General features: G+C 50.2%; 4 protein-coding genes across 4 annotated transcripts; all 4 read left to right on the plus strand.

The window, feature by feature from the left end:
- The first annotated feature begins 1,268 nt into the window (after positions 1–1,268).
- On the plus strand, positions 1,269–3,909 carry LOC128723755 (endocuticle structural glycoprotein SgAbd-8-like). The gene is made up of 3 exons (XM_053817521.1): positions 1,269–1,280; positions 1,358–1,564; positions 3,643–3,909. Exons 1-3 carry the CDS (start codon positions 1,269–1,271, stop codon positions 3,835–3,837), a joined length of 414 nt encoding a protein of 137 aa, XP_053673496.1. The 3' UTR covers positions 3,838–3,909.
- Positions 3,910–6,708: 2,799 nt separating this feature from the next.
- LOC128723757 (endocuticle structural glycoprotein SgAbd-2-like) lies at positions 6,709–7,270 on the plus strand. The gene is made up of 2 exons (XM_053817522.1): positions 6,709–6,906; positions 6,983–7,270. The coding sequence occupies exons 1-2, from the start codon at positions 6,709–6,711 to the stop codon at positions 7,157–7,159; spliced, it is 375 nt and encodes a 124-aa protein (XP_053673497.1). The 3' UTR covers positions 7,160–7,270.
- Positions 7,271–9,111: 1,841 nt separating this feature from the next.
- On the plus strand, positions 9,112–10,316 carry LOC128723529 (larval cuticle protein LCP-30-like). The gene is made up of 4 exons (XM_053817283.1): positions 9,112–9,173; positions 9,245–9,762; positions 9,835–10,000; positions 10,104–10,316. Exons 1-4 carry the CDS (start codon positions 9,159–9,161, stop codon positions 10,173–10,175), a joined length of 771 nt encoding a protein of 256 aa, XP_053673258.1. The 5' UTR covers positions 9,112–9,158; the 3' UTR covers positions 10,176–10,316.
- A 1,733-nt stretch (positions 10,317–12,049) lies between these two features.
- Positions 12,050–14,620, plus strand: LOC128723758 (uncharacterized). Its single transcript, XM_053817523.1, has 4 exons — positions 12,050–12,076; positions 12,371–12,476; positions 13,794–13,959; positions 14,031–14,620. Exons 1-4 carry the CDS (start codon positions 12,050–12,052, stop codon positions 14,551–14,553), a joined length of 822 nt encoding a protein of 273 aa, XP_053673498.1. The 3' UTR covers positions 14,554–14,620.
- The last annotated feature ends 1,899 nt before the right edge of the window (positions 14,621–16,519 follow it).

Consider the following 16,519-nt stretch of genomic DNA (forward strand, 5'->3'; position numbering starts at 1 on the left):
CGCCGCCATTAGAACCCAACGGTTCGGAAGGCGAATGATTTGTCATACGGTGATGGTTGCTGCCAGCCCTCTCCCATGAATGGGTACGACCCCTACGGAGGGGGCTGATTGGGTTCATTCGTCGGTGCTCGCTTCTGCAACGAGGAAGGACGAATAAGGTCTCATTTGGGCAGGAGGCGAGATACACACAAAAAAAAGAAAGAAAAACAACAGAACACCGATTAGGAATCGCTTTTATTAAGATACAGCTGGCGCAGGCAGAAGGTGGTGGGTTTCCTTAGATGGCTTAATCAAGTTGCTATTTAAAGAACCGTTCAACAACACAAATAATGATATTGAGCCAAATCGAATGGTATTATTAATGTCGAATTCATACGGCAGGTTATGTACGTTAATTTATGCATACTAAATTGAAATAATTGAAAAAATTAGCTCACAAGTAAAAACGCACCTCTAGCCTAATTTTTATGCCTTATTTTATTGCTCCCCTCACGAGCCAAGCTGAAAAGGTTATTGTAATAATGTAATCACAATAAAAGCAGCAAAACGATATCGGCCAATTTTCCCATTACACCCCACCCGGTGACGGGGGTTATCATGGCGGGATCATCCTGCGAGCGCAAAAGCACAACTCGGGGCTAGTCTTGAAGAGGGCCGCCCCATTCGGAGCACCCTTGACCAAAGCGCCACCCTACCGATGCAATGGCGGTCGCGATGTCGTCGTGCCGAAATGCCACCCGATGCGGTCCCACCATCCATCACGTCAGGCGGTGGGGGGGGGGGGGGGTGGAAGCGGAGGAGGGGGGGGGGGGGTGCACAGACAACGGGAAAGATCATCTTCAGCTTCGGCAAGCTGCGGCGACTTGTGGCAGTAATAACAATAATCAAGTACCTCCCTACCGGCTGAGTGAGATGGAGAGAGAGAGAAAGAGACAACAGAGAAGGTGCGTGTGAAGAGGTTGGGGTCGTCCGTCGGGTGGTCACTGAAGAGTGTCTGCAAGCTTGCCCCGCGAAGGAGCCCACTCGTGGCGAAGAAGGGATCGCTTGATGGTTCGCGCGAATTCATGGGAAGGGATACAGGATCCTGCGCGCGAGGCGGGGGCCAAATATAAATATCTCCCACGAGGCAGCGGGCCGTCGACAGAACGCCGAGGGGTGCGCACAGTGTTGCAGGTCGTGACCAGAAGGTACCGCCAGAAGAAAGCTCATCAACCCGGTCTGTTGTGATAGTTTGCGGTCAAACGAAAGCCAGCAAAGCGTGTCTCAGAATGCGAGTGATCGTAAGTGGTGTAGGCGTGTGTGAAGTTTAGCGCGGGCTAGTTTAGTAACTGCAGGTTGTACCCCTTTTTTCGCACAGATCGTCCTCAGTGTTGTCGTGGTGTTGGGGGGAGGAGGAGTGCAGGGTGCCCCACAAGGTCCGGTGACGGAGCCGATTCCCATCATCCGACAGGAGCAGCAACTTAATCCTGATGGCAGCTATAGCTGGAGTTACGAGACGGGCAATGGGATTGCGGCTGAGGAGCAAGGATTCCTTAAGAATCCTGGAACGGAGCAGGAGGCTCAGGTGAGTGAGGGAGGGATCGTAAAGGTGTGTTCTTGAGGAAGTGAAACTGGCACGAGCAATTTAAGTTTATATGCCTGTGAAACCTGCTCTAAGGACCTTATGGCCGATCATTTTATTTGAAGTACTTTTTCGTCAAACAAAATCCATGTAAGCGCACACGAGGCACTTGAGAGTCTTAAGAGGGCTTGAAAAGTTGTTGAAAAACTCCTCTTCAAAAGTTGAAACCTCTGTGAGAATTGAACCGTTGTCATAACGCCGCGGCATTGAGCTCTCTAATCAGCGCGTAAGCTGTGCGACTCGTTGCCATTTAATTCGTCTTTTGGCGTTATAAAGCGTTTATAAACCTAATTAGCCCGATCATTGCTAACGACCTTGCAAATGGCTTTATTAATTAACCTACCAAACCTAAATTGATCCCCATCAAAACGCCAAACAGCACGGCCTCCTAATTCCGCACGATTTTTAGCACACCGAAACAATCGCAGCCACCCATTGATGGATGCCGTCCCACGGTAAAACCACCAACGCGATTGCTCTTTTGTGCAGAATGTTCTCTTTCCGAGGACTTCTCCTTCCCAAAAGCGCCGATTACGCCAGCCAAACTAGAACGCGCACTTCATTTGCTGGAAAATGAGAAATGAGTTTGAAATCAAAACGGGCTCCATTTTTCATCACCCACCCATCGAAACGCCGATTTTCGTTTATGTAAGCTCCACTTGGAAACTTGAAACGCGCCCTCTCTAAGCTTCGATCGCATCAGTGACCTGCGGTTGTCCACCGCGATGCGCAATCCACCCTCAATTGGCGTCATCCATTAATCAAATCACGCCTCAACGAGGCCGAAGATTTGTGGGCCACGACGCTTGCCCTGTGACCCGCTAAAGAGTGGCATTTCTTCTTTCGCGGGCACCGGCGGGAATGAGGCGGCCAGCGAGCACAGACAAGGGCACGAACGGGGGAATTTCCATCCCTGGGTCACGCGTGTCATCGCGCACCATCACGTGGAATGTGAGGTGGCGCTTTCGAGTGACACGATCCAGCGCCCAACCATTTGACGGGCGTTTGACACAAGCGTTTGGGACTCCCTTTCGGATCATGCTTGCGCAATGGCGCCTGTTTGCGTTGGTGGTGGTGACGTGTAAAGGGTGCGCTTGGTTGCACGGGTCCACGGGATTTCGATGGGCTACGGGAAAATAAAACGCGACATAAACCGGCGGCACCACGCGGGGAAAAGGTTAATTGGCTTCCTTTCGGTAAGCCGCACCGGGGCGGTGGCTGCAGTTTGCCAAAAGCGAGTGTTTTGATGGGGGTGAGTTTTATTTTCTCGAGTTCAGCCAACTCGAAGCCATCGAAAAGGCGACCAAAATCACACCCCCAGGGCCAAAACACCAATCGATACCGTTTCGCCGCGTTATGACTTTTGCAAAAGCGCTCGTACGCGATCGCCTAAAACTCGATCACCTAAAAGGCTTGGGAGCTCCCAAGGAGCGCGATGTTTACAGCAAATATTAAGCTGGCTGATATTTTTTCTTCCTCTGATGTTTTGGCTGTTGCGAGTTGCCCTGGTGTCGTTGGAAGTTTAGTTTATTACCGAGCCAGCGTTCCATTTCTCTCTAGGCTTCCACTTTTTGCATTCGATCCACTCCGATACTCCACCAGAAGTGGATAAACGTTCGGTAAGCTCCTCGAAGCCGGTCGCATCCGCACACGGGACGCTATCCAATTACACAATCGCCGGCTGTTTGGTGGTTGCAAATGAAACAGTTACCAACGGCGGGCAAGCGTTTATCGATACGCGAGGTGCGATTGCCAAACCCACCCTGGAGTCACTTATTTATGCTTCTCTCTCACTCTCTCTCTCTCTCATTGGCTCGCTCGGTGCCGTGTCTCTCGGTTTGACACTTCACGCCGGTTTTGGGGCGTGCGTGCGCTTCGACCCCCATGGGGACAGAGGGTGGGCAATTAATCGATACTTTGTGTGGCGGTCCGCGAGTCGCCAGAAGGTCAAATGGTGAGGTTCGTCGTCTAGTCTCGCTGAGCAGCTTCTTCGTTTGTGTCTTTTTTGTTGTTGTTCGCAGGTTGCTCAGGGCGAGTATTCGTACACGGCACCGGACGGGCAGCTCATACGGGTGCAGTACATTGCGGACGAGAACGGCTTCCAGCCGCTTGGGGACCACCTTCCCACGCCACCGCCGATCCCACCCGCCATCCAGCGAGCGCTCGAGTACCTCGCCAGCCTACCGCCGAGTGATGATGCCTCGCGAAGGTACTGAGCCAGGTGTTCATCCCTGTCGAGGAGCAGCCAGCAGCCGGCAGAACCCAACGCTGCCACAACGAGTAGGCTTTAGAGGTGTTGCATATGACGAAAAAAAATCATCAAAGTTCGCCCATACGATTGCGTGCGCATGAGTTTCCACATCCCAATAAATTATAGTTTATTCTTTTATAGAAAAAAAAATACACACACCACAAAAAAAACACAAACCGATGGTATCATTTTATTCTCACAAACAATACGCGAAACAACGAATTACGTCGATATCATCGTTGTGCGAAAACACGGCTTCATCATTATCGCAACATTTCATATCGCCTCAGCGCGATCGAAGAGCACAAGCATACACACACACACGCAGTCCCTGAGCGGTATCCTTCGGCCGTTAGGCTTTTAGCTAATCCCCGGTGCCCCCACAAGATAGGCTTTTTGCCACCCATCAAACCTAATCACGCGCATCCTTTATGTTGGCTCGTGCCCGCGCTCGCGTTCGTTCTCGCCCGTAATCGATCCACCGTGAGACGAGCTATGGGTGGTGTTGTGGAGGGGTGCTCGTAAAACACCCCGAACCACGGCCCCATAAAGCCACCGCTAAATCTCAAGGCGAGTAGCATCATCGCCGTGGCAAGGCGACGACGCAGGCGGATGAATGAACTATGGTAAGATTGTATTTTATGTTTATTTCGCTTGTTCTACGGGCTGGTATATCATTTTTCGTACGCCTCGGGGGTGTTTTTCTATCGGCGTTTCTTTTTCTTTTCTCCGCCCTTGGGTGTGTGTTTTTTTTTGCTTCTTCTTCTTCTGTGCCTTTGCGGAGGATGTGTGGAATTCTGCGCCGTGGCGCCTGCTTCGCGTGGTCGTGGCCGAATTGCCACCTCGAAAATCGCACTATAGTCGAAACGGGCGTTGAAACGGGGTTTTTTTTTGTTTGGAATTGGGTGTACATTTTGCGAAACAAAAGCAAAATAAATTCATTAAAAAATGGCAATGCCAAATGACCCACCCGAGCTGGATATTTACAAACTCAAGGACGTGTTTAAGACGGAGTAATAAAAAAGGAACCCCGAAACCAGCCGAATGTCGATGGCAATAAAGGCTATTAATTACCGCTTCCTGCTGTAAACGCTCGATCACTTCCTATAAACCAAGATTTCGATGGCACTCCGTACGGTGCACATTGGCGCATCGTGGAAATAGAATAGTTCTCAGACAGACGTTTGTTTCATCTAAATAAGCTCTGAAAAGGCTCAAACCTTGCCGTCACCTTTCTGTCGCAGGGCGGTTGAATTTCTTGGAAACGCGTGATGGATTTAGCACGCCGCTCTCGCATCCTCGCCGGTACCCCCGGAGGATCGGGCACGAGATCGATGCGGTGTTTATTAATTGTTTTGATTGTGCTCCTCCCCCTCCTTGGATGCGGAAGGGAGCGGGGCGTGCGGGATGATGGCTTCCTCGTCTGGCCGCCCGAGGGCTCATGAATATGCATGAGCCCTAAAGAATATTTACGGCCTGGGCGTTGCCAGGGATTTCCGCTCCGAAAAATCCTGCGACCCCGGGGGCGAACGGTGGTTCCATGTGTTGTCTTTTTTTCTCACTCTCGCTCTCTCTCTTTAGCACCCTTCCATCTTTACGACCCCCGGGGGGTTATGGGCATCCAGGATGTGCTCGGATTTTGCGTGCGTGCGTGTGTCTGTGCACGATTTGTTGTATCTCATTCCCTTATCAGGCGATCGTATCTTACATATCGTTTAACTTAATTGACTTCAACATAACCGCTCATCGGCGAGTGCGCTATTTTAATTTGGAACAGGAGGGGCTCTAGGATGAGCATGGAAGGAACCACAGCAGCATTATCAACACACACACAAAATGGCAATGGATAATCGAGCACGCGTGAATACCCTTGAAAGGATGCATTCCGACGTTGAAGCTCCAGCTCAGGGACTCCAGCGAGGCCTCGGAGAAATGCATTCCGATGCGGAGCACATTATCATACGATCGGCTTTCGAAGCGCAGAAGCCACCCGACCCTGTCTAAATCAATGTCCTTCCCTGGCGGCCTCCACCTGGGCAGCCTGCCCGCGATCCAGTTTGCCCGGGCCAGATGATGACGAAGCTCCCTGAGCCATCGGACCGTGTGTGATCTCCTTCGATCGCGGGCCGCCGACGTCGTCGCGATCGTTATTGCTACTACTGCTTGTCAGTGATGCAATAGCCCCCACGGTGATGGGTCCATCTCTGCCATTGATCCGGTGGTAATCAAATCTTCCGACTGTTGCGGGTGTCGTTGAAATTTATGCAAATTTCGTCTAACGAAGAACTCGTTTCTAGTCTTGGCTCTGCTTTTTTTTTTGGGGGTGGCTGCTCTTGGCTTGCTTTTCTTCTCGCTCGTGTTGCGCTTCTTGCGCTATAGCTCTATCTCTCTCTCCTTTGCTTCTGATCGTGGGTTTTTTCTTCTCTTCTACGAATCTATCGCGCTGCGGATGCGCCGTATGGTGATTTGCTAGGACGCTCCAAACCGGACGCTCGTTCGGTTCGGGGTTCGAGCCCGAAGCCGAACGTGAGGGTCCAGGGAGGTGATCATGCCGCGTGGGATCGATATAAATAGCCAACGCCTTGCTGGGGCCGCCGTCAGATTTCGGACCTCAGCGTAGCAGCCAACAGTGAGTGCGTTTTACTTCTTGTGGTGTGACGAAAGTACCAACGTGGAAAGTGTCTCGCATTGCTTGGTGAAATTGTAGCAAAAAGAAAACGCCTAGAATCATGAATAAGGTGCGTTATGGTGGTGCTGAGCCACGCTCAAGCCTTGTAGAAAGGTGCTGTGACGAAAAATCATCGCTAATTTTTGTGTCCGTTTTCTTTCTCACTCGATGAGGGAATTACAGATCGTTTGTGTGCTGGTGATCGCGCTGATGGCGTTTGTAGCGGCCGATAAGGATGCTACCGTGCTGCGGCAGGATTCGGAGGTCAACCCGGACGGTTCGTACCAGTATGCGTACGAAACGTCGAACGGCATTGTGGCTGAGGAGCAAGGAACACTGAAGAACCTCGGAGACGAACAGGCACAGGTAAGTGGGTCGACTAGATCCGGGAATTTCCAACAGCTCACACCTTTTATTCATCTTCACTTTCATGAAAAAATAGGTCGCACAAGGACAGTACTCGTACACGGACCCAGAGGGTAACCGCATCTCGGTGCAGTACATCGCGGATGAGAACGGTTTCCAGCCTCAGGGTGATCACCTGCCAACGCCTCCACCCATCCCAGAGGCGATCGAGCGAGCCCTTCGGCTGTTGGCGAACCTGAGCCGGAACAAGTGATTCGAAACCGCGCCTCTAGCCGAACGAGTTTGGCGTGCCGTATAGCCGTTAAGTTAGTGATACAGGTCCCGGGCACTTGGCAGCAACTAGTCATGTTTCCGAAGCGTAAAGTGACAAGGAAATAAAAACCACCATTCGCTACTAATGATCCGCCAAGCACGCTCAAAATTACACTCGAAAACTGAGACCCATCTCGAAATAGAGGTGATAAATGTCACATTTTCTTCTGAGATGGGGTTCGTCGCTTAAAATCCGTTCGTTGAAGTCTTTCGTACTGGAGTGAGTTTTGGGAACGGAAACGACTGTTTTTGAAGAATAAAGTGGGATTTCGGTGAGTTTTAAGAGTAGTTTCTTCACAAAAACACTCTTTAGCTTGCAATTACCTTTGAAACAAATCGATATTATTCGATTTAGGGGTTAAAAATCTCCCATAATTCAGCTTCATCGCTCGTTGAACTTGACATTGCGAACAGCGACATCATCCCGCGGCGTCACGTATGCAAACATCTGCCGTTGTTATTGATGGTTTGCGGGGGATTTTCATTCTGGTTTTTCTGCTATCGGAGCACACAAATCCGATCCATCCCGAATGCCTCCCGCCGCGTACGGTGCATTCTGCGGGGACCTTGTGCGCGTGGTTTTTAATTTTATGCTGGCGCGCGCGATGCTGACCCACAAAAATGCGCCGTGCAGGCCACCACGAGACGTGTCCAACATCCGATCCGGGGGCCTCTTAATAACAATAATGATGACGAAACGGGTGACCTTCGATTGCTGTGCTCGCTCTCTCTCTCTCTCTGTTGTTCCTTCGAACTGCCGCAATCTTTCCAGCTCATTCGTGGCCTGATCTCGCGTATCACACGTATGCTAAACACCCGGCCCGAACCGGAGACCACGGGCGAGACCGTGAAATCTTGCCCAACCTTGAAGTCCACTCCGAACATGGTCGTGGCAGATGCGGCAGACGACACTGCTCCGGTGACAGCTTTGGCCGCATATCGCAATCACCGGATTTGTTTGGTTTCGCCGTGTTTTCGTGGGCGTCCAGTCAAGGAGTTGATTTTTTTTGTGTATATGCGCGGGTTCCGTTTCAGTTTTTCCACTCGATAAAAATAGCCGGCGTGGGGCATTCTTACGCTAGCGCCGTGTGTAGATTATTTTTAAATTCTGACTGGTTTTGGGGTTTGCGAAACGATCGCGCATCGGTGCCGTTGAATTATGAGGTCATTTTTGATGTTGCGACACACCTGAAGGATGTTCTAGCGAATGGGGTGGCATTTTGGGAATTTCGATGAATGGTTTGAACATTATTTCTTGAGTTCGATCGTTGATTTCAAAGCAGAAACTAAAACATGTTACCTTTTTTATTAACTAAAATGAAACACAATAAATATTTTACACTCGCGTTTCTTTGTAATGCCGTGAATAGTTGGTCATCCCCATGCTACATCACTGTCTTTATTCACTCACGCCCACGTCTCCCGATCGACTGACGCCAAAGGGATGTTCGAACCAGCGTTCACTTGCCACGAGCCTGACTGGTTCTCATCCCACCCAGATGGCACTAATTCTGCACACTTTACGAGACGATCTGTCCGTCAACCGGACCAGCATCCCGCAACAGGTCCGTCTGGTTTGTCAATTGACATTCGGCAGCAGGATCATAAGTCTCGCGAGCGAAAGGGTGAAAAATATCGGGCATTTTTGTAATAAATTTAACGTTCCCGTTCTCGTGGAACGTGCGAATGATGGTTTAGAAAAATCGCCACACTTGCACATCTCCCAATGAGAAGCATTTCCCAGTTACGCAAATTTGCATCTGGTACAAATCAAATAAATTCATCATCCCGATATTATGACACGGTGGCGATGGTACGTTCTCAAGCCCTGGGAGTATATAAGTGGCCAATCGGTGGTTAAACGGGACTCTAAACGCACTCGGCTGACACCGAGAGACATTGTGCACTTTTTTGCGAACTATTTGAAGGCTTGGAACACAATGCGCCTCCATCTGGTAGGTTCCGGGATCACGCGTCCGGGTTCTTAAGATCAAAGGGTTCAACTAAACTGCTTCTTTTTCTCCAGTGCTTCATCGTGCTGGGTGGTGTGTTTGCTTTCAGTTGGGCACAGGACGATGGAAAATACCGGCCTGGTCCTAGTGAGGTGACCACGCAACGGCCTCGCTATCGACCCTATAACGACGGTCGGCTCCTGCAATACCCGTACAACCCATACCGCTACTCGGCCGATGGACGCTACTACAACCGGAACGATGGTCGGTACAACGCGGGCAGCGATGGTAGGTACGTGGCGAGGAACGATGGCCGCTACGTGCACGTGGACAATCGGTACAAGCACGTGACGGGACCGAGTGGAAGTGGAGCCGGACAGCAGGGATCGGCCTTTGGTGCTGGCGCAGGTGGCGATCGTGCAGCTGAGAGTAAGCCCTCCACCACAACGCCAAAACCACCACCACCAACACCCGTGCCAACGCTGGCCAGAATTGCCCAAACAAGGATCGCTGCCAAGCCAGCCTATGCTCCGGATGGGTGGAAAATTATTCGACTGGAAAATCAGGTCGAAAAGGACGGTTATCACTACGTGTGAGTGTTTTGCAAGTGAAGGAACGGCTCAAAAAACGTTCATGAAAAAACCATTCCATTTCCGGTCTGCAGGTTTGAAACCGAAAACGGTATCCTAGCGGAAGAGGCGGGACGCATCGAGGACAAGGGTACGGCCGGGGAGGGACTGCGGTCGCAAGGTTTTTACCAGTACGTTGGGGACGATGGTGTCGTCTACCGCGTCGATTACGTCGCCGATGGCAATGGCTTCCTGCCGCAGGTACGATGAGTTAATCTTCCACGTCGGCTGGACGGCACGCCAATAGCGCTTTGATTGATGGTTTTTCTTTTTCTTGTACTCGGGTGGCTACTCGCTGGCACAGGGTGATCATATTCCGAAGGTACCGCCGGCGATCGAGAAGCTGCTGAAGTATTTAGCCTCTCAGCCGAAGTAAGATCCTGCTAAAGAGTGCAAGCTGATTCGACGGAACCGTATAATTTGTGGTGTTAATAAAAAAAAGTTAAAAAAAGCACAAATATGTAGCTGTTTAAATTTAAATCGTTTTTTGCGACATGCTGTCCGAATAATTTCGAAGATAAAGCGCTATACTAAGCGATTATATGACGATCGTACGCATTATGGCAAGCTGGTATACGCCTGAATTGCTGCAATTTGTTTGTGGCACAGCGACCGATCGCGATATCAGATTGCATAACTTGTTATGCTGAAGTGAAAGGATCGCTAGGATAAATAAAATACACATGAGTCAATAAAAAAATCAACGGAATTTTGAGCTGCATTTGATGTTTTACAATAACTGTTAAAATAATCTAATGACCATCTGAAATAGAACAAATGGGTTCTTCGTTGGCGCAACACTATTTTTTTTACAAGACAAAAGCTACGGGGAGACCTTGAATTTAGTAAAAAAAATTAACTTTCTTATTATGTATAGCTATTTTCCACAAGAATACTCCTACCCGATTATAGAAATTCGATCGTATGGCAGAAACAAGTGACCCACACACGTGCCTGCTATCAAATTGCATCTCCTTGCAAGGACACGCGACGCCATTCAATTGATGAAGTACACCTTCGTCCTTCGCCGATGTCAGTAAAATATCTTACAGCCGGGTCCATCACCATATCGCTAAGTGCTCCGTATTGTACCTGGAGAGGAATACGACTTTCGAAACCAAAAATCGATGCGAGTGTATCGCACCCGGCTCAAGGATCACTATCCGGGTGAAGCTCAGCTGGTTCCATCTGCCACCCGGTCCCAATCACCTTCTGCTTCATCGCACAAAGAAGGGGCGTGCGCGAAAAAAAAGCCACCCCAAATTCCACCCGTCAGCCGGAAGGACCCGAAACCACACGCACAACCGATCCGATTCAGCACGGTTGCTCCATTGATGATTGCCCATCTAATCGCCCCACCAGTGGAGTGGAGAGCGCATTTGTTCGACAACGATTTTACAACCCATAAACCGGCCGCATCGCACTTCGCCACCACTCATTTGCCTTATATGTAAATAAAGCCATAAAAAATGCCTGCTAAATCTACAACCGTGCGCCGCCGCGGGGATGCATTGTTCGCGGCGACAGGGCACCACTTTCTATTCGGTTGAGAGATGGCGTTGCGATCGCCTTGACCGCCGGCCGATCAGCGCACATCGGCGGCCTTGAACGGCCTTGCAAGCCGTTTATCGTAAGTCGCCACTACCGGTGGGTTGACACCACGAACCGCAGAGAGTCCAAAATTCGCAGACTCGCAGCTCACCAGCTCGAAGTGCGATCACTAACCACGATCGGAAGGAAGCGGCGCCCGGCCGCTTTTGGACAGAAACGATCGAGCGTAATTATCCTTCCCGTCCTGCTTGGTGTTCCCTCTATAGGTGTGATGCGTCAGCACACGTCGAACGGAGCAGTAGGCAGATGGAAACCACGATGGTTCGATGGAGGGCCCCGGACAAGCGCCGGACGATCGATGGGCCACGATGGCAATAAACATAAACTTTTTACTGTCATATTTTTTCGCAGCTTCACGCGCGGGCCCATCGCGTAAGGAAGGACGCGCTGCCTTTTCGCTCGGTGGCCACCTTTCTGTGGGGTGGGCGCATTCTCACGCCACTGAGCCGAGGATGGGAAAGGGCATGCAGTGGGTTTTTTTCGCAGTATTTAATAGGGACTTTGCCGCGGCTTCAGTTTAGTTTGATTTAATCAATTACGGACGGCGCAAGTACGGTGCAGTAGCAGAGTACCCGTCAGTGAGCGAATCCCGAGTGCGACGCCTTTTCCTGCGGATTCCTGTTGCAGTTACACACCACGATGCATCCCACGGTGCAGTCCGTCTTAGTGAGTCACGCGTTGAGCGATAATACAGCGCGATAGTTTACGATCTATTGGTGGAGCCGTAGAATGTCAAGCAGGGATTGGGATCGGGCACTAGCCGGAAATCCACTGCTGGCTGTGGATTGATTTACGCAATGTGATGTGGCTGGGTTGGCCTGTTCGAAGAAGTGATAGTGCGAATGAACGTGAAAAATGGCGCCTTTGCGTTCGCGCGACAGAATGTGCTTGGAATGTGTGGAATTTATTCACGGAATCGGAAAGTGATTAGTTCTTTTTTTCCTACAATTCGATTTGCAGCTCATTGCCTCGTTGGTGTGTCACAGCGTTCGAGCAGCACCGAATGATGGAAAGTATAACCCGAGAAAGTACAGCGGGAGTGGAAAATACGTGCACAAAGGAGATGGTGAGTATCCGGGAAGGAGCAAAAAAAGTGATCAATGGATATGTTAGACCCTTAACCAAACATCAGTCCAGAAAGGACTTGATCGCACTACAAAGAGTGGGGAAAATAAGTCTAGAGTAAATGATCGATTAAAAGTGAATGCTTAGCGAAGATCTCTAAAGAAAATAGAGTTGTTTAGATATCATTTCATTATAGAAAATGTAAATCTAATTAAATATAAAACGAACAGAAAGAAGTATTTAAAGATAGTCTAGAACTGTAAAAGAGTAAAACAGAACAAAAAAAAGTATAATAAATTTAAAGAATCTATGTCGTTCGTTCAAGCGATGCTTTGTTAAAAGGTCAAAGCGCTTAACTCGAACCTTCCGCATGGTTCGGTCATAATTTTCGCTTTTAAAGCTTCCGTTTTTCTCATCCGCATAATGCTCTTCTCTGGCTTGAAACGTGATCCTGTTGATCACCGTTTTCAGCATGCATCTATCTGATTGGGACCCGATTGTTTACTACCCGCTAACGAGCATAATTTTCCAAACCCAACCCAAACTGTACCTTCACCTGCACAAAAGGGCGAAATGAATTCAATAACCATCCGTTTGGGTTACGCATTCGGGTGGCAGGAAATTAATATTAAGTGGCATACGTCCAACAACCCGATTAGACGATCGAGCCCCAACAAGAAAAGGTGACATTATTTATTATCGATTGGTAAACCAATTTTGTCGTTTTTTTTCTTCTCTCGTCTGTCCCACCGGAATCGACTAAAAGGGGCCCTGGCTCGATGGGTATCCAATTATTTACCATAACTTATCCCTAACCCCTACCACGTGCGCCATCAGCCGGATGGTTTCGAAAAACCAACATCGATTCACGATAAAAAAAGAGCTCGAATTTATTCGATGTGAAAAGCTCGACGTATCTCATCGACCGTATCAAATCAAGATAATATGAGCGACCCAACCCTTTTTGTGACGGGCGCTCTTCCACGTTGTCGTCCCTCGTCCGGTTCCTCTGCTCCCCTACGAGGCGAACCCACGGACTGGCCGAAATTTGCATAATTCGTTTCTGATTGGACGTCATAAACATTTATGTTTTACAGGATTGCTTTTCCGAGCCCGGACGCTGCAAGCAGCTCCTGGCGTTTGCTACACCGTTAATTGTATCGTTCGAAATTGAATGAAATCGGCCCGGCTAATGTCGGCGCAGGTGGTGAATAATTCATGCCTAACCGAGCGTTTTGGGGTGTGTTTTTCCGTGCAAGTGGATGTGATGTGTTTGTTCCTTTTTTTTGTTTCTTTCTCGATCATCCTCGCGGCGTAGGAGACTACGTAGATGACGTGCGCCGGTATAGGTACGTGCATTACGATGATGGCGATCGAGGCCGGTACTTCCACGTGCATATCCCGTACGATGGTGGCTATGGAAACTACGAGGGTGGTCACGAACCCTATCGTTTTCCACCCTACGATCCTGCAGGCGAGTACGCGTAAGTTTGCGTGGGAAGCTTCTCAAAAGCTCAGCTTTAAGCTAAACGATTTTTCTTCGCATTTCCCGCAGTGAGATCGTGAACAAATACTCATCGGATCCGTACAGAGGGAACGCTTACGACATCTCGAAGCCATCGATCTATCTCGAATCGGGAGTACCCTCAGTATCTGAGTCCCACACCGCCTCGAGTGTCGTCGACGTCAGGCAATCACTCCTGCCAGGACCAGGGACGGCTTATTTGCCCGTTCGCTCCCCAGACGAGCTTCCAGACGTCCGGCAATCGCTTCTTCCCGGTCCTGGCACGGCTTATCTGCCCGTTTTGACCCCCCAAGAAGAGAAGCAGTTGGCGAGTGGATTCTCAAACAGACAGCCCGGGATCCTACCTCATCCAAACAGCGTCGACAGACCAGATCACTTCACGGCGACGACACCGAAACCAACGACGACGACGTCGACGACGACGCAACCGCCACCAGTGACGACGGCCGCTAATATACCCACCCTGGCCGGTGATCAGAAGGTGGACCACCTCCAGCAACCCTGCCTGGCCACCAGCGGCCCACTGCGGCTCACATCGAGCGGTGCGAGATGATCCACTTTGCGTGCCGATAAGCAAACAGCGCTGTGTGTCGAAAGCCAGTCTCTCACGCCGTGCTCATAAACCCATCAACCGGCGGACCGGTTGATGAAAGATTGATCTGGCCTTGCGTTTAGTGGAGCGAAGCGGAAAGAAAGAGCAAACTCCGCGCCAGAAAATATCACCACACTGATGGGACCGACATTTGAGGGTCGTCAAGAAGACCACCACCGGGGTTGGATCGGGTGACAAATGGGGTGCTTCCGGTTTGGCGCTGGCTACCGTCCAATTCGTCGGCACCGGTCACGCGCGCGCTAATGAGTTGAGTAACACTGGACAGGCGATTTTTCGTATGCAAATTCCCACCGAGGTCCATCTGCCTTTCACGCATGCCGCCATCTGTCACAAACAGTACGCCTACGTCGACGTCGTGGGATTTGCCGCGTGCCTTGCGGACTGATTTGCATTGGGGGGTTTTTTTTCTGCACACCCTGCCGAAGGGGGTTGATGTGTGCCGATTAAATGGATTAATCCGTCGATTTCGGAGCGTAAATGTCAAGATCGAGCCTTGCGAGCCACGCGCCGTGGGGGTAGTTTTTCCGCGAGCCACCAGCTCGTGTTTCGATGGAGGGCACTTCCTGGGAGCTGGTGTATTTTTTTTTTGCTGCTCCCTCGTGAGTGCTCTCTCTCTCTCTCTCTCGTTTTGTGGCATCATCGAAAATTGTCCCATCATTAGTGATGCCTATTTTTAAGGATGCCACACGCAAGCGTCTTTCAGAAGCTGCCTTCCTCCCGCACACTCACACACACACACCACGTGACACTTGACCTTTCGCTTTCCCAGAACAAAACTGGGCAGAGGATCGGCCCCGATCGTCGCCACGAAAGGTCGAAAAACAAGATCGCGGTCGTTAGAATTCCGCGGAGGATCCTGTTTCGGCGCATCGTTCACCTTTCTGTGAGGGCGTGGGAGCGGGATTGGTGCAAGACGGGCGAGGGGAGTGAGGGATATCGGTGGCTTTATTTGCATTTTCGAACCAAATCGAGCGAAGCTTGCGATGCTCTATTTTTATAACCTTTGACGCGCATCGATAATGGGTGCCCCGAAGCTTGAAAGAAGGGTGGGGGACGGCCTAATGGTTTCGGGAATGGGCTGTGGTTTTCCAGAACAGGAAATTTTGACCTTCAGGACCGCGCCGATTGAACGAAAGAAAAACAACATAAATTGGTCCGCCTTTTGGCCCGTCAGCCGTTAAAGCCCCGTCGGCTGTTTTATCCGAAAATATGTTAATTAAACAGGATCGGTTTTTACGACGTCGCCCATCGCCCGATATAGCTGATCAGTCGGTGGGTTCATCTCCGCGAGTCGGCGCGAGGTCAATTGATCACTCCGAACGCCGAACCGTCGCCCTTCCGTCGATCGCGCCAAACCCCGGCGGGTGCAATAAATCATTTCTGCTAAATATTTATTAGGATCAATTTGCCGCAAACGCATGTTTTCGTTTGCTAATAAACAATCCTTAACACGATCGCTTCGCGTTGCGATGCTGCTTAGCATAATCGCTAAAGCCACCTGAGCTGGGGCTTCCATTCGGGCGTAATCTGACCGCGTGACCTTGAGCCCAAGTTTGCCCTCGTTTAGGGAGAAGGTGAACGAAACGAAACCAGCCCCCAACAAATCACCACACGTTATCACCGCCCCGAGACGCTTCAGGACGATGCGCACGGATTAATCAAGCGATGAGAAATGAATTGACGATGTAACGGCTCACCCCGTATCAGATTCGGTGAGGCTGTAATCCATTACAGGGTGGCTAAACTGGCGAAGCAATGATGGATGAGCTCGCAGGCTAATTTGCTCTTCTGCTCCTTGAACGATGCTCGAAAGGGAAACCCTTTTTTGGGGCACCTAATGCCGTCTCGCTCTGTTACTGGTTTTTTCCGGAACTTTAATCGCTCCCACAAGACGCACTGACGCTAA

Source organism: Anopheles nili, chromosome 3 (genome assembly GCF_943737925.1).
Source record: "Anopheles nili chromosome 3, idAnoNiliSN_F5_01, whole genome shotgun sequence".
Taxonomy (NCBI): domain Eukaryota; kingdom Metazoa; phylum Arthropoda; class Insecta; order Diptera; family Culicidae; genus Anopheles; species Anopheles nili.

Excerpts from the sequence above, each read along its gene's own strand:
- LOC128723529 (XM_053817283.1), top strand. Across the intron at positions 9,763-9,834 it reads AAGGACGGTTATCACTACGT|GTTTGAAACCGAAAACGGTA; the intron begins GTGAGTGTTTTG and ends TCCGGTCTGCAG. Across the intron at positions 10,001-10,103 it reads GCAATGGCTTCCTGCCGCAG|GGTGATCATATTCCGAAGGT; the intron begins GTACGATGAGTT and ends TCGCTGGCACAG.
- LOC128723755 (XM_053817521.1), top strand. Across the intron at positions 1,565-3,642 it reads GAACGGAGCAGGAGGCTCAG|GTTGCTCAGGGCGAGTATTC; the intron begins GTGAGTGAGGGA and ends TGTTGTTCGCAG.
- LOC128723757 (XM_053817522.1), top strand. The coding sequence starts at position 6,709 with ATGAGGGAATTACAGATCGTTTGTGTGCTGGTGATCGCGCTGATGGCG. Across the intron at positions 6,907-6,982 it reads TCGGAGACGAACAGGCACAG|GTCGCACAAGGACAGTACTC; the intron begins GTAAGTGGGTCG and ends ATGAAAAAATAG.
- LOC128723758 (XM_053817523.1), top strand. The coding sequence starts at position 12,050 with ATGCATCCCACGGTGCAGTCCGTCTTA. Across the intron at positions 12,477-13,793 it reads ATACGTGCACAAAGGAGATG|GAGACTACGTAGATGACGTG; the intron begins GTGAGTATCCGG and ends CTCGCGGCGTAG. Across the intron at positions 13,960-14,030 it reads GATCCTGCAGGCGAGTACGC|TGAGATCGTGAACAAATACT; the intron begins GTAAGTTTGCGT and ends CATTTCCCGCAG.